The sequence below is a fragment of the Oryx dammah genome, unplaced genomic scaffold (genome assembly GCF_014754425.2).
Source record: "Oryx dammah isolate SB20612 unplaced genomic scaffold, SCBI_Odam_1.1 HiC_scaffold_23, whole genome shotgun sequence".
Taxonomy (NCBI): Eukaryota; Metazoa; Chordata; class Mammalia; order Artiodactyla; family Bovidae; genus Oryx; species Oryx dammah.
In genome coordinates, this window is record NW_024070207.1 from 13,746,306 (window position 1) to 13,770,291 (window position 23,986).

The window sequence follows — 23,986 nt, forward strand, 5'->3', positions numbered from 1 at the left end:
TGGCAGCCCCTTCTACCTCCCTAAGGGACACCAGACAGAGCCCAAGTCAGCTCGGGAGCAGTCATAGTTGCTGTGGTCAGATTCCAATCAGCCACAGTCCATCTTTCTTCCTGAGTTCTTCTATGAGAGAGATAAGTCTGGGACTATGAATTTCTCTTTTACACAATTACTCTAAATCTTCCCACCCTCCCCCCATTGATAGTCCTAAAGCTCCTCTCTAATTAGCAAATCTGTGTCCTGATAAACAACCTAATTGCTTACAACCATTTGCTCCTGAGGAATTTGGTGTTCTTAGTCAACAATCACTCTCCTAGTGTCAGAACCTCCCACTTCTTTTCCAAATCTTGAACTAGTTTGATTAATAAGCTCCTGGTCCTCTGTATCTTGTTCAGAAGGGGCCTGCCTGGAACCTTAGTTTTTCAGAAACACACACCGAGACTAGGAAACTCAACCTCATTTATTAGACCAGAAAGCCTCTTGGCTCTGGTCCCCTCTCTTCCACCTCCACCTGCCCTATCCTGCCTCCTGGTCATTCATTTCCCTTTTCTCCTCTTTTCTGCCTCTGAACCCAGTGCCTTCACACAGGTCCCCATGCCTTCACTCATTAGGGCTCTTCATTCAAATACTGAGCTCAGACCCATCCTTGCCTGCAATATGTTTCACCTTTGCCCTTGATGTTAACCCTTTGTAAAGTCCTGGCGTAATTCTGAAGCCTCAGTAAGATCTGTTACGGGCATTGGAGCGCCATCTATAACTCTCCCAAGTATCAGGGCAGCGATTTCTCTTCTCCCAGCTCACCTGGGTTCAGGTCTGCTGACAGCCTCCAGCGGTTGCTCTCCCCACTTGCCCTTGGCAGCTATTCTCCAGCTGTCCCATTAACTGAAATAAGTTGGCATTGGGACTGCCCTGGTGGTCCAGTGGTTAAGAATCCACACTTCTGCTGCAGGGGACACGGGTTTGATCCCTGATTGGGGAACTAAGATCCCACATGCTGTTTGGTGTGGCCAAAAAACAACAAACAGAAGTTAGCGTTATGCACAGTTGTATAAGGGATTGGTCCTCCATGTGAGCCTGTTTGTTTTCATATGGCATCTCAATATTTTCTTTTTATATATGACCTAAGGGATATTAAAATTTAAAATTACACAAGGACTTCATGAAGGTGCTCCACACTCTGAAATGACTTCACATTCCTTCCCCACGGCCTTGCCTGTTTTGCAGTCCCTTCCCTCAAGGTTTTGGTTTCTCTCAGGGAGTTAATAGCCAATTCCATGGGTGATACCGGTTAACCTTCCAACAACACATTTGCTTTTAGGCTCCTTCTGAGTCCCAGTATCTTGAGGAAAGGACAGACTCTAATGTCAGGCTCCATGGCACCTGTTGGCCCTGGCCCTATAGACAAGTGGCTTCTCCTTTCTAGACTCTTCTTTCTCCAGTGTGAAATACGCATCGGTCATCCCCTCTGCTGGTGCCAGAGGATGTAGGAAGCAATGTGCGTGAACTTCCAGGTGCCATGGCCAGCACCCTTGTCAGCATCCCTCGCAGCTGCTCTAAGGCTTAGCTGCCTTTGCGTCTTCTTTTGCTCCCATCTTCCCCTCCCCCGCAGCCATGTGATGCAGGAAGAGAACACAAATGATATGGAATGTGAGCAGCTGCCGGCAGAGACGCTGCGACAAGTGGCCATTCACCGGGACCCTATCTATGGCTTTGGCTTCGTGGCTGGCAGTGAGAGGCCTGTGGTGGTGCGATCTGTGAGGCCAGGTAGGTGTCACCCAGAGTATCCTCCTGGCCCTGGCTCCCACCACCCCCCAAACACCCACACATCGTCCCAGAGAAAAGAGCACCCAAGTATACTGTGTTGCCAAGGAATTCGTGAAGAGTGGGTGAAGACTTGCCAGCCAATAACTGTGTGAGGGAGCTGGTTTTTAAAGATTTATCCACACACAACACTGAGGCTGTGGTTGATAATTTAGTAGGGTCTGGGTCTTAACAAAACTTCCCTTTACGTAGAACCTTCACAGAAGAGCCATACTGCCTTGAGTGAGACATACCAATCTGATTCAGTTCAACAAGTATGTATTGACTGCCTACTCTAAGCAAGGTTATACGGAAATACAAGACAGAGTTCCTGCCCCCAAGAATCTAATCATCAGGCTCTGGAGACTAGTAAACGCTCACCAAATAGTTCATCCAGTGAAGGCTGGAGTCAGGATATAGACCATAGGTGGCAGAGAAGGGGAGAGGAAGTGAAATCTCTGAAGCCACAGTGGCAATACAACATCTACCATTGATGAAGCCCCCTAGAGTGTACAAATTTACATCATCTTCTTCAGTGCTTGTGGCTGTGTCCACAAGGTAAGTAATACCATTCCCATTTTACAGATGAGAAAACTGAGGCAGAGAGGAAGAGAAATGGCATGTCCAGGGTCACTCCACTAAGAAGTAGAAGAGCTAGGATTTGCACCTGTGCCTGTGTGATGCCACTGAGGGGGGTGGGGCGGGAAGCAGGGCTTGAATGGGACCATGCAGGGTGGACCAAGCGTGAGCCCACCAGAACTGTGAAAGCCTGTCATTATGAATGAAATGGGAAAGGGCCTGAGCACTGTTTTGTTCCAAATCTTGCTAGGCATTGACAAGAAAAGACAGACGGAAAGGAGCTCTATTCCTGAATTGCTGGGCCTGAGGCTTTAGATGTTTACAACAGTTTCTTGCTCAGTCAAGAGGAGCAGCCGGAGTACAAACTGGTCTAGCAGAAATTTGATGAATTTTGCAATCCTCCAAGGAAAAGAAAAAGATTTTTGTAAGCTTGCTCTTCAACTGGAGGGCATAAAGTAAAAAAACAATTCAGTACAGGAGTTTGTGGCTGACCTAAGGCTCCTGAGGTAGTCATGCAGTTTGGCAAAAGGTTTTTGAGTCTCTGATCCAAAATCAAATTTATCCTGGGAAAGAGGGACCAGATAAAACTTAGTAAGAGATCACCAGGAGACCCTGGCTTAACTTTAGAGGAAACAGAATTCACAGGGTTGCAGCAGGTGGTCTGAGAATGAAGAAGAAGGGGTTGGAGGAGTGGAGAGAAGAAAAACCACAAGGGAGACCACAGGAGGCCATGGGGCCAGCAGGCTGCTTGCAGACCTGCCTCCAACCCAGGTGCCCCTCCATCCAGTGGGAGGCCACAATAAAAGATAAGATGAATCCTATAGAGGAACAGGAGAAGGCAACGGCACCCCACTCCAGTGCTCTTGCCTGGAAAATCCCATGGATGGAGGAGCCTGGTGGGCTGCAGTCTATGGGGTCACTAAGAGTCAGACACAACTGACCAACTTCACTTTCACTTTTCACTTTCATGCATTGGAGAAGGAAATGGCAACCCACTCCAGTGTTCTTGCCTGGAGAATCCCAGGGACGGGGGAGCCTCATGGGCTGCTGTCTATGGGGTCGCACAGAGTCAGACACGACTGAAGTGACTTAGCAGCAGCAGCAGCATAGAGGAACAGTTAAGGCTGAACAAGCCAACAAACCATTCCATGAAAATAGTAAGTAGACTGAGCTTACCACTGCCATCAGAGAGCCAAGTTCTATGAGGACCTCCTCCATTGAAAGGAAGGGCGGAGGGATGAATGGATGTACAGGAGAAAGGAAAGAAGGGAGGGAGGGAATAGGTAGAGTGGCCTGTACCTAAAAGACTAGCATATTTGGTAGAAGTAGATAGGAGGAATGCCTTTCCCGGTGGCTCAGTGGTAAAGAATCTACCTGGCTCAGCGGGTAAAGAACCCACCTGCAATGCAGGAAACACAGGAGGCATGGGTTCAGTCCCTGATTGGGGAATATCCCCTGGAGGAGGAAATGGCAAGCCACTCCAGTATTTTTGCCTAGAGAATCCCATGCACAGAGGAGCATGGCGGGCTACAGTTCATGGGGTTGCACAGAGTGAGACATGACTGAAGTGACTAAACAACAATGAATAGGAGGAATGAAATGAGTGGAAGGAACTGTCCCTTGGAAGACGTAATAAGTACCACTTATTGAATTCTTACCAACATCAATCAACTGTTTTAAATGCTCTACATCCATCATCCCATTTATCCTCCCAACATTCTTCTGCTGTTATTTTTCCATTTCTTAGATGAGGAAAGAGAGATTCAGAGAGATGAAATGTCTCCTCCGAGGTCCCACAGCCATTGAGTTGTAGATTGGAGTTGAGCGGCCCAGCCTGACTTGCTGCAAAGAATGGTCTCTTCACCACCAGGCTTCCTGTTTCTGACATCCCTGTGCTGTCAGAAGAGTGGGTTGAGGGTCTCTGCAGTTGGAGTGGGGAATCCTGCTCGCTGAGCATACAGGCCTCACCCTCAGCACACAGGCCCCACTCTCCAGAGCCATAGAGTGATGCTCAACTGACATGGTGACGTGGTTGTTGTTCATGTTCGTTGTATTTACACAGCACGCTTTTTTGCAGAGAGAGGAATAGTTGGGATCTGACCCTTTCAAGTGGACCTCAACAAGCATCCAGCCTGGGTTGAGAGTGAGACATGTCAGACATGTCCTATTTGAGGGTTGAGTTAAGCTGAGTTCTACTTGTCATTCTCCTTAAATATCTAAAATCCTTTTCTCCAAGGAGATCTTTGCTAAGCATCAGAGGCAGCACAACCCAGGGCGCCCCTCCAACCCACCCTTTACCCCCATCAGGAAGGTAGGGCCCTCAGGAAGGTCTGCTTTCTAAACCTCAATAGTAGACGTGAGAAGGAGAGAAAGCAAATTTCCAACTGCCAGTGATTTAGGGTCTGTGCCTCGTTCCTCTCATTTTTCAGACAGCAGCACATCTCTTAGGTGAAAGAAAAGAAATGCCTTTAGGGCTCCTCTGGAGGCTCAGACGGTGAAGAGTTTGCCTGCAATCCAGGAGACCTGGGTTTGATCCCTGGCTTGAGAAGAGCCTTTGGAGAAGGGAATGGCTACCCACTCCAGTGTTCTTGCTTGGAGAATTCCATGGACAGAGGAACCTGGTGAACAGGCTACTGGAGTTGCAGAGTCGGACACTAACACTTTCACTTTAGGTCCTTTAGTTCATCCCCCTGTCTCCAGGGGAGTGAACGCCTACATCCTTCCAGACCAGTGAGTATGAATTATGTTCAAGTAAGAAGATTCCTCACCCGCTCCTGTCACCTGTAACCCCTCAGTAGTCTGGAAGCCATGCCTTGTACCCAAGCAGATCCCTCCTGATGAAACTGAAGTTTGTGCTCCTCACTAGGTCCGAGCCGGTAATCACTGGTAAACCTCGCTTGAGCACCAGGCTCTTGCTACTACAGCACTCCCAGCCTAAGCAGGGCCATTCCATTCTCTTTCTCCAGCCCTCTGCCCTCCACCTGCTACAGGCAACAGTGGCCCAGGGCTCGAAGAGGAGCCCTGTCAGTGGCACCACTCGCCAGCATCTCCTGCAGGCCTCAGTGCCTGCAGCCACTCCCTCAGGCACTGGCGACTCCCTCCCATCCAGGCCTCACGCCTCTCTCCTCTCCTCCACAGGAGGCCCCTCTGAGGACAAGCTCCTGGCTGGTGACCAGATTGTGGCTATTAATGAGGAGGACGTGAGTGAAGCCCCCAGGGAGAGGTTCATAGAACTCATCAGGTAATAGGAGCCTCTTGGGCCTTGCGAGAGCTGAGCACAGCTATCCCCATCCCACCAGTCGTGTAACTATAGCTAAGAGAGAGGGGTCTTCCCAGGGAGAGCAACCCGAACCAGGGCTCCTGGGTGCCCAGAATTTCCGGGGCCTGAGGGCCCTCACACACTCTGGCTTAGCCTCATTCAGTGATGTGAGGAGACACAAAGAACAGCCTCCTGGCAGAGCTCACCTCACCTCCCTTCACCCAACAACTCCCCTCACCCAAGCCCTTTGGTTTTCAACTTAACTGTGCAGTGATCACTGAGAACAAGTGAGTGACCAATGACGTAGACCAAGTGAGTAAAGAACGAGAAACAAACAAGCCATTCAAACAACATTCTGAGATAAGCACAATGTGAGTAAGTCATCGTTTCCCACCCACCACTCCCTACCCCCCACAAAAAAAAACCACAAGGCCAATAAAATCCAGATGCCTGGCCAGCAGGCTGAGGCATGGAACCTGCCATGTTGGATTTTGCTCACAGTGTGTGTGACCCTTTAGTGCCCTCCCCAGATGGGGGCAGGTCAGAGAGAGAAAGGAACATGAGGAGGACCACCGCTGTCCATGGAGTCATCACACTGACTGTTCCCCTCCCTTACTTCTGTATATGGGGCTTCCCTGGTGGCCCGGTAGTAAAGAACCCACCTGCCAAAGCAGAAGACTCAGGTTCGATCCCTGGGTGGTGACGATCCCCTGGAGGGCATGGCAACCCACTCCAGGATTCTTGCCGGAGAATCCCATGGACAGAGGAGCCTGGCGGGCTACAGTCCACAGGGTCTCAGAGTTGGACACGACTGAGCATCTAAACAATAACAACCTCTGTATATACCATGCCACCACATATCACACACACAGTACACACCTCTTCCCCCCGCACACCACGCCACCACACACCACACACACACACACACACATACCCGTGCATACCATACACCCATAAACACAAAACACGACACCATACACACCCATGCACTAAAAACATGCCCATACCCACTAGGTACCACATGCTCACACACACACACCTGTGCCATAGATACCCCCCCACCCCACACGCCTATCACATGCACACACACACACACCACCCCACGCCCCTTGCATAGACACTTTGATAAGGAGACAATAGAAGTGAGAGAAAGGAATTAGATTCTTTCAGCTCTAAATTCCAGGGGATAACCTCAGTTTGGGGGACCTCAGCTATCTATCCTCACATGCATGCTCTCTTACTCTCTCTCTCTGCCTGGCGTAGTCTGCTCCATCTCTGCCTCCATCTCCTTCAACCCTTCTCCATTTGGAGTGTTTTCATTCCGCTCATCTTTCTTGTTCTCCCAAAGCCCACCTGCCTCCAGGGCCCCTCCCTCCCCTTCAAAGGCAGAGGAGTGATGCCCCCTTGCTACTCCTGGAAGGGTTTGCACTGCCCCTTCCTAAAGTCCAGAGCAGGTCTTCCTCCACAGGCTCCCCTTCCAGCCCAATATCCTGGTATGTGTCTGGTCCCTAATGACCCTTAGTTTGGCTCTTCTCCAAGTTCAGTTTGTCCATTGCATTTCCCCACTCTCCACCCTTCATGGTCCACCACCACATCACCATGGGGTGAATTCTTTCAACCCCATCAGGGCATGTTCGGGGGTTCTTTCAGGCTGACCCCTCAGAAGTCTTTGCTTTGCTTCTCGTGGATATCTTTGTACCCCATACCAAGGTAGCCTAATTTTGTGAGACTGCTCAGAGCACCTTGTGGGTCAAGTCAGAGCTCACACATTTGATAATCTCTGGGACTGGCAGATCATTCATTCGTTCAGTGAATATTTATTATATTGAGTGTCTCCTGTGCATCAGTTGCTGTTTTAGGCACTGAATATACAGCAGTGAATAAGACAGACAAAAATCCTTGCCCATTGGAGTTTACATTCTAGTGGAAGAAGCCACATCATAAGCAGTAAACATGATAAATAAGTATTGCACAGTATATTAGAAGTTGATGAATGTTTTTGAAGAATAGAAAGGGGGTCAGGATAAAGATCAGGAATGCTGGGAACAGGGGTACAGAGTGCAACTTTAAATAGCATGGCCAGTGTCAGCCTCAATGAGGAGGTGACATTTGAAGAAAGACTTGAAGGAAATGAGGATATCAAAGAAGGCAAGAAGAACCCAGTGTAGAGGCCCTAAGGCAGGAGTGTGTGTGATGTGTTTGGGGAATATGAGAGAAGCCCACGTGTGGAGTGGGGTAAGGAAGGGGGGAGTTGTAGCTACTGCAAGGACTTTAGCTTTGTTCTACATGATATGGGGAGATGTGGCAGGGGCTGGAACAGAGGAGTCACATAATTCAATCTATACTAGTTCCCTGCCCTGGCCAAGAGACAGGACTTTCCAGGTGGAACACAGCTCCTTCCTTACTCCAGGAGCTTCCCAGACCCAGGAGCTGACAACATCCCTGGACTCTGCCTCATTGAATATGGTACCAGTCCAAGTCCTCGAGCAGGGGCCCTGGGCTTTTCTTGAATACCCAGAATCAAGGGTGTCTTGACTCTGCTTCCTGAACACCTTTGTTCCCAGAAACATTTGAAAAAAGACCAGCAAAGAGAGGGGAAGCTCCTTCAAGGCGAACTCTTTCCATTTCTTTTAGTTCTTTTAAAGGATGATGTACTATCGGGAGAGAATTTTCATACTTCACAGCTTGTTGGATCATTGGCATAATTCTTGTCTGAAGAGTTTCAAATTCTTCATCCTTTTGAATGTTTGCTATCTGGAGAGTCTTGTCTTCCATCTGTTGCTCTCTGGCTCTCATTTTTTTTTTTTTTTGGTCCTTCAATTAAAACAAATCTGCTGAGTATGAGTCATGATGACCAAATGACCTCCTTTGGGTTTTTCCTTTGAATTTCTCCTCTTACTTAAATACCAAATTGCCAATAATCACAGTTCATGGTTCCCAGGACTCTGATTGTGCTCCCTTTGAGTTCCTTAATTCAGGTCTTTCGTTTTCCTTGCAAACTTTTTTGCCTATAGATAAAATTGCTCCTAGGGTTTGAGGATTTCTATAGAAAAAATGTGAGAAGGAATATAAAAAGAAGACCCGAAAGAGGTAATGATAATACCATTTTCAGAAGCCTGTGTGAACCTCTATGGATGGTGGATGTCAGCTGCCACAAATGATGGGAGGCGAGGCAGCCATGCAGATATTTAGATTGCCCTCTGTCCTAATCCATATACCTGAATGCAGCCCAGGGGAGAATTCTGGTATTCCTTCTTGTGCTAGATGAATACCCAGTGCATGATACACTACTCTCCTGTTCCCTCTTGTCTCTGTAGGAGCGCTAAGGAATTCATCGTTCTTACAGTTCTGCACACTCATCAGGTGAGTGAGCCTCTTTGCCATCCACCCTTCCTCCTGATTGAGACAAGAGCATCCCCACATTGGAAAGTGACAGTGACGGGAGAGGGAGACGGGAGAGACTAGGACCAGCATTGTTGTGAGCCAAGGATTTAGGAGTGAACTGAAAATTGTGCCTTCTGCACATCTTGTCTATGCTCACAGCCCAGGCTTGAGGATTTTGAAGGGCTCCATAGTGCTGTGTGCTGCCCTGTGTGCTCTGCTTTCCCCACTTAAGCTACTCCACCTCTGCCCCAGTTCCACACATAATTTCTACCTCTTTTTTTGCTGTGCCCCATCAAAATTTACCTGTCCAGTGTCCAGTTCCATTAATCCTTGCAGACTGTGGGTGCTAATCTTATTCATTCATTTATACAGGTATATACTAAATGGCCTACGGTGTATTAGACACAACCCTGTATGTGGAGGATTTACCATAAAGTTGCTGGGGAGATACAGTTGGACAAATAGGTTCATCTTTGTCTAGGTTCAGTTACTAACTGCCTATGTGACCTTGGGGGAGTCAGTTCCCTTTTCTGAACCTGTTTCCTCATCTGTGAATTGAGGGATTTAGACTAGATCAGTGTTCCCCTTGCTTGCCTGATCATAATAGTCACCAGGACTATTTATTAAAAATGGAAGTCCCTAGGCCCTTCTCAAAAGTTGGAATCAAGAGGCACTGTGTCTGTTACTAGGTCACATCCTCATAGTAATCTTTGTGGGATCTTAGTTCTCTGACCAGAGATCAAACCTGTACCCTCCACAGTGAAAGCATGGAGTCCTAACCACTGGACCACCAGGCAATCCCTGACTTTTTTTTACTTTTTAGTTTGATATCATTGTAGATTCACAGGAAGTTGCAAAGCTAGTACAGTGACATCCCTGGGTATCCTTTACCCTGTTTCTCCCAGTGTTTACATGTTACATGCCTAACAGTACTATATCAGAACTGGGACATTGATGTTGGTACAATGATGTGAATGCTTCAATGTTACTTGGTCACATGTGTGGGTTCATGAATCAACACAGTCAAGATACTAGAGAGTTCTATTACTGAAAGGATGCCTCGTGTTGCCCTTTTATGGGGCACCTACTCCCCACCCTCAATCCGTGTCAACCACTAATCTGTTCTCCATTCCTGTAATTTCATCATTTCAAGAATATTATATAAATGGAATCATAAAGTATGTAACCTTTGGGGATTGGATTTTTTCACTCTGCACAATGCCCTTGAAATTCATCCAAGCCATTGCTTGTATTAATAGTTTGCTCCTTTTTTATTGCTGAGTAGTATTCCATGGTATGGATGTACTACTGTTTAGTCATCCACCATTGAAGAACATCTTGGTTCCTTCCAGGCTTTGGCTAGTGTGATATTAAAGCTGCTATAAACATTCATGTACAGGGTTTTTTGTGAGCATAAGTTTTCGTTTCTCTAGGACAAATGCCCAAAAGTGTGATTGTCCAGCCATATACTAAGTGTATGTTTAGTTTATTAAGAAACTGCCAGACTGCTTTCCATGAGAGTAGACTGTGGTTCACTGCTGTATCACTAGCACCTGGAACAGTATCTGACATAGAATGGATGCTCAGTATTTGTCGGAATAAAGGAAACCTAAATCAAACTCAAGTGTCCAAACTTAGGTGCAGAATAAAGAGCCTAACACTCCCCCATCTCTGTCCCAACTCTCATCCCAGTGCCCCCAACACCTCTTTGTCATGGCCAGGGTGCTCTCCTCCTCTTCCTTGTACATTTCTTAGTTCTCACCACCCTGTAGACGTCTATCCTTATTGTAATCCACATCTCTTGTAACACATGGCTCCTTCCTTGAATACCTGCCTTAAGACTTATGTCTTCCAAACATCTTTGCCTGGCTAACCTCAATGAAAGTTTCTGGTTCATTAATTTGTTTATCAAACATGTACTGAATGCCCACTATTCTAGGCACTCTTCCAGGCTGGGAATATAGCAGCACACAGGACAAACAGGGTTCCTACCCTTAGAGAGCTTACATTCTAGTTCTTGGCCTTGTGCCCTCTAAACCCTGCTGCTCCTGCTCAGTTGCTTCAGTCATGTCTGACTCTTTGCGACCCTGTGGATTATAGCCCACCAGGCTCCTCTGTCCATGAGGATTCTCTAGGCAAGAATACTGGAGTTGCCATTACCTTCTCCAGCGGATCTTCCTGACCCAGGGATCGAACCCGGGTCTCCTGCATTCCAGGCAGATTCTTTACCACTGAGCCACCAGAGAAGCTCCTCTAAACCCGAGAAACATAGAAAAGTATGAGAGCACATACACAGAGAAGTGATAGTCAAAACAGTTAGCAACCTATACAGGAAGGGCCTTCCGATGAGAATGTAAGCCAGCCACAGGTGGTGGAGCAGAGTCTTGCAGGCCACCTAACTGTGCCAGGTGTTAACCCTTTGTTGGTTGATCTTTTATAAAGAGGTTCCAGGGGAGAGATCAGGTGGCACCCAAAAAGCTTAGGGCACAGACTACTTATCAGTCAGTGAGCAAAAATCCCTCAATGGTTTACAACAGGTATGGCCATCCCAGCACGTCCTGACCAAATGTCAGCCTTGCAAACATGTATAGTCAGTCCTCATTATTCACAGATTCCATATTTGCAAATTTGCCCACTTCCTAAAATTTATTTGTAACTCCAAAATCCAGACTTACAGCGCTTTCCTGGTTGTTTGCTGACATATGTGGAGCATGGAACTTTTGAGTCTCCCAATGTACCTGTTCCCAGCTGAGGTCAGGCAAAATGATGCTCTGTCTTGTTTTAGTTGTCATGCAGAGTCGCCCTGAGGATGGAGATGGTAGGGAGCAGTGCAGTGTAGTCCAGGAAACTCCAGCTTGGGGACAGTGGGATGGGGTTTGAATGCCAGCTCTGATACCTGTTAGCGGGGCGGCATCAGGCAAGTCACTTAACACTTCAGAACCTCATTTTCCCCTGGTGAAATAAAATTGAATCTACCAGGATGAATTGTTTTTAGAATTTAAGATTATAATCTATGTGAGACACACACACAATCCCCCTAGGAACAGTTGTTCAGTATTCATTAGTTCAGTGTTAACACAACTGTGAGTAACAAAAATCAAGTGAGAGAATCTTCTCTCTTACACTGAAGTGAAAGCTCCTTGAAGACTGCACCCCGCCCCCAGCAGACGTTACTGTTGTAGCTTCTACATCACATAACAAGGTAGCACTTGATATCTCATGGGTGCATGAAGACTGCTTCTCCTTATCAAACTCTCATGTGCAGGCTTGAAGACAGAAGACAGTCTCCTCCTGATAGGTTCATGTTGTGGCTCAAGAATGTGTACTTTTAATAAGAGCCACAAGTAAATAATTCTGATGCTCAGTAGAATCTGGGAAACATCGAACCAGACTGTCTTTAAGGGTCCTGCCACTTGTACATTGTGTGGTTGGCAATAGTCTAATACAGTGGTTCTCTACCCTGGCTATACATTAGAACTTTCTGAGAACTCTTAAACATATTGATCCTTGGGCTCTAGCCCTGACCAATTGAATTACAAGCTGTGGGGATGGAGCCCAGATATTGATCTTTTGAATGATTCTGATATGTAGCCAAGGTGCACGGTCTAACGTGTAGTCTTTTTCAGATGGCATTTTCTTTTTAAGAGAGTGACTCTTACCATAGCAGACCATTGGGGAGTATTTTGAGCAGCCATAGGGATCCTTTCCCAGGGATCCTCAAACAATATTGCATAGGTAGCCACTTATTAAGTCTCTATATATTTAAGAATGTTCTTTAATCTTTGAATGACCAACTGTTCCCCATGATTGACTGAATATGTATTAATTTCGGTACCCTTAGACCTTGACACGTCATTTGTCCTCAATAAATATTTTAAAATAAAGTACTGACTGGTGACCTAGAACAGTGCTGGCAAAGCAAGCAGACAGTCCCTTCAAATGAAACTAGTTTTCTGGTTCTGAAAACAGCCTGTACCCAGAGAGTCTCAGTCCCTTCTGCTTGAAGCCACCTGTCCAGAAAAAAGCCAAAATCATGGGAACCACTGCAGAAGAACTGGTTTTCCACAGAGCTTCTTGAGTATAGGGCCTGGCAGACAGTAGGTACTCAAGTCCTATTTGCTGAATTGATGAATTAATTCAATACTAGCCCCCGCAATCAACGACTGTCTTCTCTTCTGTGCCTCCTCTGTGCTTGGTGCTGGGGGAGACACAGTAATGCAAAATGTCACCTCTTCTTTTACAACCTAGTTGGAGAGATGAGTGATGGCTATGTGGATTCACAAAAGAGGACTACAGGAAATCCAGGGAGGGGAATGGCAAGGTTGGGAAAGGATTCAGGACTAAGGTAGAATTTGAGCTGGGTTTTGGAGATGGCATTTATTGAGCAAGAGGGACACCAGGTGGCCCTGAAGGGTGGGGATGGTGAAGAGACAGCATGACGTAGGCACAGAAATGGGAAGAAGCTGTGGGCAGAATAACTGACTAGGTGATTGATGGAGAGTGAGGGTTATATGTGGTTTGGGGGGGCCTTGAAATCCAGGGAGAGGACATGTTCCCCTGTAGGCAGTCCTGAATGCAGGAAGGAAGGACCCCCAGGTCCCTTATCAGTGGGCCCCTGGAATCAGGATGGCCCTCCATAGTCCCAGGCTCCCACAATGATTGCTATGGGAATTGCTTATAAGTAGGTTCCGGTGTCAAAGACAATGAGGCAGAAAGGGAAATCAGGAGGCTGTTAAAGCTTCAGGAACCTAAGCTCCATGTTCTTCAAATCCTTTCACAGTTATCAAAGTGGGGCCCTATCGTACACTTAAAACATTCGGCCGTATACCTGTCTTCGGCCAAGATATGTGAACACAACCCTGAAATCTGTACTAATAGAGCCACCAAATTAAAAAATGGTCAAAGAATCACCAGCTGCTGAATTCAGCCCCGAAGGAGAAGGCAGACTCTCTCCTCTATTGCTTATTCCACCAAGCTGCTGGCTTCATATTTACTTCAAGGGGCTTGCAATGGCCCTGGAGATGCTTAGAAATTCTAGTCCCGTGTTTCAAGCCAAAATTCATTTTTGCCAGAAAGGGTGCCTGTTGCAAAATGAGACTTCCAGCTGCTTGGAGGAAAAATGGGGTCAGTCAAGAGCTTAGATGTCCCAGCTTTAAGGTACTCAATTAATCTGTGCTTCGTGGATTAGGACATTTTCAGCAATTCCTGGGCCCTGCCCTCTCAGAGTCTGACCTTTGAAATCTGCAATGGGCTGAGAAGTCTGTTTGTTTTGTTTTTGGCCATGCCGCTTGGCTTGTGGGTTCTTAGTCCCTGGCCAGAGACTGAACCTGTGCCCTGGCAATGACAGTGCAGAGCCCTAACCACTGGACTTCAGGGAATGCCCAAAGAAAGCTGTGTTTTAATGAGCATTTCCTGGTGATTTTTAGCATCAGGTAAGGTTTAGAAACAGTGAGTGAGAGTATGCTAATGAGTTAGTGCAGGAGTCTGTGAACTTCTGTAAAGGACCATAAAGTAAATACTCTAGGCTTTGTGCTTCCCCAGGGGTTCAGCAGTAAAAAATTTGCCTGCAATGCAGGAGACATATCAGGAGCTGTGGGTTCAATTCCTGGGTCAGGAAGATCTCCTGGAAAAGAAAATGCCAAGCCACTGCAGTATTCTTACCTGAGAAATCCTATGGATAGAGGAACCTGGCAGATTGCAGTCCATGGGATCACAAAAGAGTCGGACACAAATTAACTGACTTAGCACACATGCGTGCAGACCATATGTAGTAGTGCAGAAATGAAGAGAATGGCTGTGTTCTAATAAAGCTTTATTTACAAAAAACAAGTGATAGACAGGAGCTGGCCCACACAGGCCCATAATCTGCTGGCCTCTGAAGTGTGTTCGTTACTCCTTCCAGGTACTACATTTGAATTTGGGCCAGGGCCTTCCCAATTCTTAATACTTTAGTTCAGATGGGCCACTCTAGTATCAAAAACTTCAGGCCCCATAGTTGCACTTTGAAGATGCTTTGGGACAGGGCAACCTTTGAGAGTCACTCATGTCACACTGCAAGGCAGGCGTCATCTGTGTCAAAGCACAAGGCTAGACATGACTCCATGACATATAGCAGAGACCAGCTGGCGATGAGTGAGTCACTGTCAGTGATCGAGGCTGAAGACTGAGAATAGGATGAAGTCTTAGAAACCAACAGGCAGGGGTCAGTGAGTAATGAGGCACAAGCAAGCTGAAAATGGCTGTACAACAGACACTGGAAATGACTAAAATCCTTAAAAATACTGGCAATCCCACTTTCTGATTTTGCTCCTATAAATATTTGAGTTTTTTTCTTGTTGTATCTCTAGGACAGGATCTAACCATGGACTTTTGGTAGAGATAGCAAAGAGGCTGTCCCCTCTGTCTATAGGGTACCAGTTAGGGTTCTTTATTTGCACAAATCCATTCACTGGGACCAAGATAGAACCAGACCATTGAACAAAAGACCAGGAATAGACTTCTAGTTTCAGTCCACTGCAGGGGATTATATAGCCAACCCAAGACTCAGAAAATCTAGGTTCTGGATTTTGCTCCACTACTCAATTGTTTTGACACTTTGAATAAACCATAGCCTCTTCCCTGGGCTCCATTTCCTATGTAAAAATGAAGGGCGGACTATATGGCCCATTCAGGTCTCTAGAGATGCCTCATTCCACACTGTACATGAGGATATTCGAGGACGACAGATGATCACAGAGAAAAGACAGGATGCCTGTCGGGTGGAACAAAGAGTTCCTCTACCTTGTGTCTGGCACCTCCAGTGGAAATGGGACTACTGTGGAGACAAGTCAAACAGAGCTGCCTGAACAGAACTACAGATCTTTCTGCCTCGCCCCTTCCCTTGTTCCTGCCATAGCCCATGCCCCCCCACCTCCCGCCCCCAGGATCTGAGCACCAAGCTGTGTAAGACAAAGGCATTTCTGGACTCCTGTGAGCAAGCGATACTATAATCACTTTCTGCAACCATCTCCAGCCCTGGATTTCCTTGTGCTATATTGTCTGCTGCCAACAAATTGTCCCTGTAGCTCAGGATGAGAAGTCTAGGATTGCTTTAGTGCACTGGTTCCCAACCTTAGCTGTATTTTTAAATCATTCGAAGCTTAATTAATACCTGGATCCTAACCTCAGGAATTTGATGTCATTGATCGGGGGCGAGGACTGGGTACTGGTGCTTTGTAAAGCTCCTCCCTCCGGTGTTTCTGCCCTCTAGCCAGGACGGAGACCCACTGCCTGAGGTTCGGCTGGACTCGGGTTGAACAGGTGGCTTTCTGCAATCTGCCCTCCGTGGGGAATGAGATTGTTGGCTCTGGAAGAGAACACAGCTGGGACCAGGGCCCAAGAGCTGATGAGGACGTTTGTTTCTGGTGTGTCTTTATCTTAGGGCCCTGCCCTCCTGTGGCTGATCTGGTAAATGAATCTCAACTACAGCATTAATGGCAGAAAATTGCTTAATGTATTGCCTTCCCAGCTAGCAGGGACCCTTCAGGGCTGGGAACACAAAGGAATGCTTGATTGTAGGGCTCACAGGCTGCGTGGCAAGGCTGGTAGTGGTGGTGGTTTGAAAGAGCCCCAAACCTGATTTCCTCCTCCCTTACTGGAGAGGTCCTGTTTAGAGACGCAACTGGGGGCTGCATCAGGTAGGGCCTTGTGCGTGCGTGCATGCTAAGTCATTTCAGTCGTGTCCGACTCCAGGGGATCTTCCCAACCCAGGGATTGAGCCTGCGTCTCTTATGTCTCCTGCATTGATAGGCAGATTCTTTACCACTAGTGCTGCCTGGGAAGTCCAGGCCTTGTAAGCCAAGGCAAAAACTTTGGATTTTGTTCCACCGGAAGGTTTTGAACAGACAGGGTCTGACTTGCATTTAAAAAGGACGCCTCCGTCTGCTGTGTGGAAAATAGTACCAGAGCCTGGCAGCCGGAGGAGGGAGACTAGTTTGGAGTCTCCTGCAAGAATACAGTTAAAACATGATGGAGGCTTGCGCCAGGATGGTCATAATGGTGCTATGATGACAAGCGAGTGGATTCTGGCTAGATTCTGAAGATAGCACCAAGAAGTTATGTTGATGGATCGGTTGTGGGAGGTGAGAAAAAGAAAGGAGTCAACTGGAAGACTGGAGATGCCATCTACTGGGATGAGGAAAAGGGCTTCCCTGGTGGCTCAGATGGTAAAGAATCTGCCTGAAATGTGGGAGACCTGGGTTCAACCCCTGGGTCAGGGAAATCCCCTGGAGAAGGGCATGGCAACCCACTCGAATACTCCTGCCTGGAGAATTCCATGGACAGAGAGCCTGGCAGGCTACAGTCCATGGGGTCACAAAGAGTCAGACATGACTGAGTGAAACCGTTCAAAGCCTTCCAGTGGAGCAAGAACCAAAGTTTTTGCCATGGCTTACAAGGCCCTGGGCTTCCCAGGTGGCACTAGAGGTAAAGAATCTGCCTGCCAATGCAGGAGACATAAGAGACGCAGGTTTGATCCCTGGGTTGGGAAGATCCCCTGGAAGAGGGCATGATAACCCATGCCAATATTCTTGCCTGAGAAGCCCATGGACAGAAGAGCCTGGAAAGCTACAGTCCATAAGGTCACAAAGAGTCGAACATGACCAGAATGACTTAGCATGTATGCATGGACGCACAAGGCCTTACCTGACGCAGCCCCCAGCTCCCTCTCTGAGCATGACCTCTCCAGCTCCCCACTCACTCAGGTGTGGCCACATTTGGCTTCCTGACTGTTCCTCATGCACCCCAGTCCTCCTCCCACCTCAGATGCTTTCTTGTTCTTTCTGTTTGGAAGGCTCTTTCTCCAGATATCCTCATGGTTGTCTCTCCCTCACTTCCTTCAGATCTCTGCTTAAATATCACCTCCTGAAAGAGGTCTTCCCTGCCTGTCTTGTCTAAAATAACACCCCCACCACTCTCACCCTCATGACTTCAATCTCTGCTGTGGTCCCTCAGTCTGCTCAATTTGTTCTCATAGCCCTTATTTGCCTCCTAAGAGGTGTTTCTCTATTTCTTGTCTGTCTGTCTGTCCCTGCTAGGATAGGCACTCCTTGAGGCCAGAGAGTTTTGTCCATCTTATTCACTGCTAGATCCTCGTCACGTAGAACAGTGCTTGGCACAGAGTGGGCCCTCCCAAAATTTGTTACACGAATGATTAAATGCCCCAGAGGCATGAGGGTGCCCCTCACTAGCACTCCTGCATTTTCTCAAATCCACAGTGCACCCAGGAAAGACTCAGTTTCCAGCATTTGCTAACCATGCATCCTGCTGAATTTGTGGGAGTTTTCAAAAACGAGAGACCCTAGCTGATTTTTTGAGTGTCTCTACAGAGTTGGATGAACAACGTAGTAGAAAGCCTAGAACTAGGAAGCCAGGACACCTGGGTAAAATTGCTAATGTCTCTTCTGTCAAATAGTGTAGAAACTGTGGATAAATCATTTTGGCATGCTAAGCCTTCTTTCTTCTGCATCTAAAATAATATTTTCTATGAACCTCCTTCCTAGGGGCAGGACATATCTTTGAAATGAATAAGATTATTTCCGTAAATCCTTTGCAATGTTCATATTCAGATGTAATAAAAACCACCATTTAGGTATATCTCACATTAAGGAAACCAAATATATAAAATTTCAGTGTACGTTATTACAAAGAATTTTTGCAAACTCCCCTAGGCCTAGAGCATTAATAATGGGATTCAATTTACTCAAATTCGATTCATGCCCAGCTTACTCAGAACATACCAATCATCTAAGGAAGCACTTAGCACATTGTCTTGCACCTAGTAGGGAATCAATACTTATTTATTGGCTTATTGATCCACAAGGCAAAGGGAGGTACCCGTACTGAGACATCTTAACTCCATGCAGCAAATGTCAGGTTTTCTCCAAGTATGGTGAACTCATGAGCCCTCTCTGTTTTTTCCAGTCCCCCAAATCTGCCTTCATCAGTGCGGCAAAGAAGGCCAAGCTGAGATCCAATCCTGTGAAGGTCCGATTTTCCGAGCAGGTGGCAGTTGGAAAAACAGATGCAGTAAGTGGGCTTTCGCCTCCTCCCCTCAGCCCTTGGCCAGAGTCAGCCAGGCTGTCGAAGTATCCCTTCGGGCCAGTTGCTAATCTGCTGCTCCTCAAAGTGGACAGCATTATGAAGGGGTCAGAGGGGGGACCTTCGGGCTCTGGGTGGGGAGCGGGTGAGGGGTGTGTGGCATCCACAGAAGCCCTGGGCATCGTGTAGAGAAGGAATATATATCAATTCACTCAGAATCCTCATGGTACTTCGAGAAATTTCCATCTCTAGCACAGTACTTAGAACAAGTGCTCCATAAACATCATTTGGCTACTTGATAGAAACAGGAAGGAAGTAGTGGTTTTCTGAAGATGCGGCGAAATTGAGCCCTCGGCATGTTGAAGTGATCCTGCAACTCCAGGTCTCAACTAGAGAAGACTGGGCAGTGAAGGGCGAAGCAGCCTAGGGGAAATGATAGAGACTCTCATTAAGTCACAGAACTTTTATTAATATTAGATGCCTGCTGTGTTCCCAGCACTACAAGGGATGCAAAATAGATACCTGTTCCCTGCCTCTGGATTCCTCTCAGTGATGTTGGGAGGACAGGCAACTGAGATTGAGACAGTATAGAATCCACCGCTGGGTGATGGGGTTTTGAGGAGCAGGTGGTGTTTGACCACCCATGTCATGCAGCAGCCAGTCTGGAGGGGTCGTGGCCAGCCCACTGTCTTTCTCACTGCCTTATGGGGTTAACATGAACTGAGCTGTCTGCTGCAGATAAGCAAATGAGAAGAGGCGGGTAGAACACATAAAGATGCATATTAGGCGGCCATGGATGATAACTCCAAGTCCTCCAGGAGTCGGCAGAAGTTGGTGATATCCCACGGGGGTGGGTGGGAGGAGGCCAGCAGCGCTAACAGGTGCTGTGTGCTTTCACAGGCTGTCATGGACTGGGCTCTCGGGAGGCCCATGGCATTTCTGTAGTGAAGCACAGCTGCAGCTGAGACAAGGCAGGAGGACGAGCCTGAGTGGAGAATCAGTGGGGCACCAGCACCCCTCTAGTTCTTTGAGGCAGAGCCACCCAGAGGACGGGATGGATAGAGGTCAGAGATGTCTTACAACTCAATTTCCCTGACCTTTATCCCCAAACTCTGCCAAGGCCCTCCTCCCTCTCCATTTGAGGAAGACTGTGAAGCCCAAGGGACAACTGGGCCCCACTGGCTAAGCCATCTGAATAATTGGTGGCTGGGCTCCATGTCAGTCTCAGCAGAAGAGGTTGAGGAGAAGCAGGGGCCACAGAGAGGAAAGGGAGCTGTGTGGAGTCCTTGTGTGTCAGCTGAAGTACAAGTCACTAAGGGTACATTTGTGTCCTGAGCCCTGAACACCCAAAGGAAATGAGACCTGAATTTGGAGAGTCTAGATGGCGCTAGTGGTAAAGAGCCCGCCTGCCAGTGCCGGAGACATAAGAGAGATGGTTTGATCCCTGGGTCAGGAAGATCTCCTACACACTACAGTTTTCTTGCCTGGAGAATCCCATGGACAGAGGAGCCTGGCGGGCTACAGTCCATAGGGTCACAAAGAATCAGACAGGGCTGAAGAGGCTTAGCACACATGATAGACAGGTGCAGCTTCTCCCATCTCAGTGAAGTGAAAGTCGCTCAGTCATGTCTAACGCTTTGCGACCCTATGAACTAAATACAGTCCATGGGATTCTCCAGGCCAGAATACTGGAATGGGTAGCCTTTCCCTTCTCCAGGGGATCTTCCCAACTCAGGGATTGAACCCAGGTCTCCCACATTGCAGGTGGATTCTTTACCAGCTGAGCCACCAGGAAAGCCCAAGAATACTGGAGTGAGTAGCCTATCCCTTCTCCAGCGGATCTTCCCAACCCAGGAATCGAACTGGGGTCTCCTGCACTGCAGGCAGATTCTTTACCAACTGAGCTATCAACATCACAGAAAAACCCACCAAGGCCTGGTCACCCAGTGAAGAATCCTATCCCTCCTCCTCCTTCCATTCTTTCCCCCCTTTTTCCCTCCCCTTTCTTCCCCTCCCTTGTGTTCTCCCCTCCACCATGACTCGCCTCTCCGTATGTCACATCTAGCCGCAGGCAGAAGAAAGCCCCCACTCCAGACCAATCTAGACATAAATGCCCCAGAATGGCTACAACCCACCCCAGGTTACTCTGTTGCTCCTGGTCAGGTAAACCACGGGTGGTGGGAGGCTCTTGTTTGGGAGAGACCAAGACATCAACCTTCCCACCCTAGCTGTGCTCAGGAAATGACCTGATGTCACAACACTCCCCTCCACCACCGCTGCCACCAGCATGGACCATAGCAGCCTCCCCATTGTTTAGGTCTGGGGGGGCAGGGGTGGGGTATCCAGGCCCAGATGACTCCAGAATCCCTTTCTTTTGGTGTTCCAGACTTTATTAAGCAACAAGAGCAAAAATAAATCCTGTGGGCATTCCTTGCCAACTCTGTTTTAAAGCAAAATCAATTAAGTAATTATCTGAGTCCAAACCAGTGTGCTAAATAAAACCTGCCAGCACAGAGCGTCATCAGCCTGGGAATCTGGGGCCTCTGGGCTTGGTGGGAGTGAAGCATCTTGGGATCAGGGAGAGAACCAGGGAGTCACTTTTCCAACTTTAGATCCCATCACTCCCCATTGTGGCTTGACTCCATCAGGAAATGACCTAATGTCACAATCGTGCCATCCCCTCCTTTTACCACACCCTGACCCAAGAGGACTTGCTTTATGTTTTTGTACTTGTCCATGACAGTCCCTAGATCTGGACTGTTCTTGTCTGGCTTCTCTGATAGTCCACGCCTGCCATCTCCTTTACAATCAAAATCCAATTCACCTCATCTAGGAGACCTTAACTTATACCTTTTGGTTTGTTTTGGTTTTACCGTTCTCCAGTTGATCATGTGTGTGCCACGTCACTGTAAGAGTGTAAGGCTTGGAGTTCCCTGGTGGTCTAGTGGTTAAGAATCCACTTGCCAGTGCAGGGGTCACAGGTTCAATCCTTGGTCAGGGAAGATCCTATATCCCACTACTGAGCCCATGCTCTGCAACAAGAGAAGCCACCACAACTAGAGAGTAGCCCCTGCTCACCAGCAACTAGAGAAAGGCTGCTTGCAGCAACAAAACCCCAGCACAACCATAAATAAATAATTTTTTTAAAACAGTATAAGGCTAGACCCTGGTCCTCTGCTTTTGCTGTACCCCCATGAGGCTTAATATAGTGCTGAGTGTATAGCAGAGGCTCAGAGAATTCAGGACACTGCACAGCTGAGGCAGCTTTTCAGGTCCTCTAGAACTGATGATGTTGGCCCAAGGAAATGGTTGGATTTCCATAATGAGTCTAACCAATAAGCACATATTAAGCACCTCCTGCTCATATGTTCAGCAGCCATTTATTGAGCACCATCTGTGTGCTGGGAACTCTGCTCAATGTCAGGGCCACAAAGATTGTAGGACATAGTCACAGTGCTGCGTTAACTGTTTGGTTACAAAAGACACACATTCTTCAAAAAGAGCACTGGGACTTCCCTGGCAGTCTAGTGGTTAAGACTGCATCTGCCAATGCAGGGGATGTGGTTTCAATCCCTAGTCAAGGAACTAAGATCCCACATGCCACACAGTGTGGCCAAAAGATAAAAAAAAAATTAATTAAAAAAATGAATGCATAAGGAAATACTTAAATATTTAAGAGCACTTAGAGAGGTGTGTGAAGGACAAGGAGGTCTGGCATGCTGTAGTCGATGGGGTGGCAAAGAGTTGGACATGACTTAGCGACTGAACAGCAACAACTGATAGGTGTGTATAAGTTGCTAAAGGAACAACGTGGGAACACCAGGTTCAAGTACCTGATGATATTAGACAGGCTTTACAGAATTCATATTTAAGTTGGGTTTTGAAGGATGAGTAGGAGTTTTCCAGGTATCAAAAGAGGGAGGCAGAGAGAACAGTCTTTATTTAATAAAGGTTTATCAAGAACCTAACATGAACCACTCTATAAATACAGAAATGCCTAAGCCAAGAAAGCTTTAAGGAGTTGTCAGGTGTTCAAAACTGGGCTTTGCAAGTGGTTCTCAATCAGGGTCAGTACTGCCCATTCTCAGAGAGATTTTGGGAATATCTGGAGGGTGTTTGGGGTCATCCCAATGATTTGGCTTGTTATTGCATTTAGTGTCTCAGAGATGCTAAATGTCCTCGGGGAGTGAGGCAGTCCTCAAATGATGAGTTACTAGAGGTGTACAGGTATGAAAAAACAGTGTGGGTACCAGCAATGATAAGACATGACTGGAGAAGTAGGCGTGGACTAGGTCAGAGAAGACCTAAGGTGCCTGGATGGAGGGAGACTGGCAGAGCAAAGGCATGGAAGTGATCTCAATGTACGAAGGGCCCGGTGGAAAGGAAGGAGGCAGGAGAGAGGAGCCGATGAGTTAGGTGGGCTCCTAAGACCTCCCATCAGCCCTTCAGTGTGTGGTGGTCTCTATTGGCCAAGCCCCCTCTGAGCTGTGGAGCTTTGAGCCACAGTAGACCGTGGGTGTGCTATGACATCAAATGAAGGGTGAGCTTTGGATATGGCCCATTGTCTTCTTGGAGAATTTGCTTTTGGTCTCTGTGTAATGTTATCTTTGATCAGTTCTTTCATCTGTCTCTCTGTCCTTCCACACCTTTGGCTCCATCTCCTTCACTCACTCCTTTCTCTTCCTTTCCACTTCCCTCCTCCTAAATGAGCCCCCTCCTTGTCCTTTCACAGAAAATGATGAAGAAAGAAGCTCTCCTCCTCATCCCCAATGTCCTGAAAGTTTTCTTAGAAAATGGGCAGATCAAGTCGTTCACATTTGATGGCCGGACTACTGTTAAGGTACCCCCAAAGTCTCCTCTTGCGGGTTGGTACTGTACTCTCTGGAGCAC

At 47.4% G+C, this 23,986-nt stretch overlaps 1 protein-coding gene across 1 annotated transcript in view; it reads left to right on the forward strand.

Moving 5' to 3' along the window:
- Positions 1-1,613: 1,613 nt before the first annotated feature.
- The window catches only part of FRMPD3 (FERM and PDZ domain containing 3), a 67,534-nt gene continuing 45,161 nt past the window's right edge, over positions 1,614-23,986 (forward strand). Inside the window, exons 1-5 of the mRNA XM_040265035.1 lie at positions 1,614-1,761; positions 5,515-5,617; positions 8,953-8,998; positions 18,980-19,084; positions 23,829-23,936. Coding sequence (XP_040120969.1) covers positions 1,614-1,761; positions 5,515-5,617; positions 8,953-8,998; positions 18,980-19,084; positions 23,829-23,936 — 510 coding nt within the window. The remainder of the gene's footprint in view (positions 1,762-5,514; positions 5,618-8,952; positions 8,999-18,979; positions 19,085-23,828; positions 23,937-23,986) is intronic.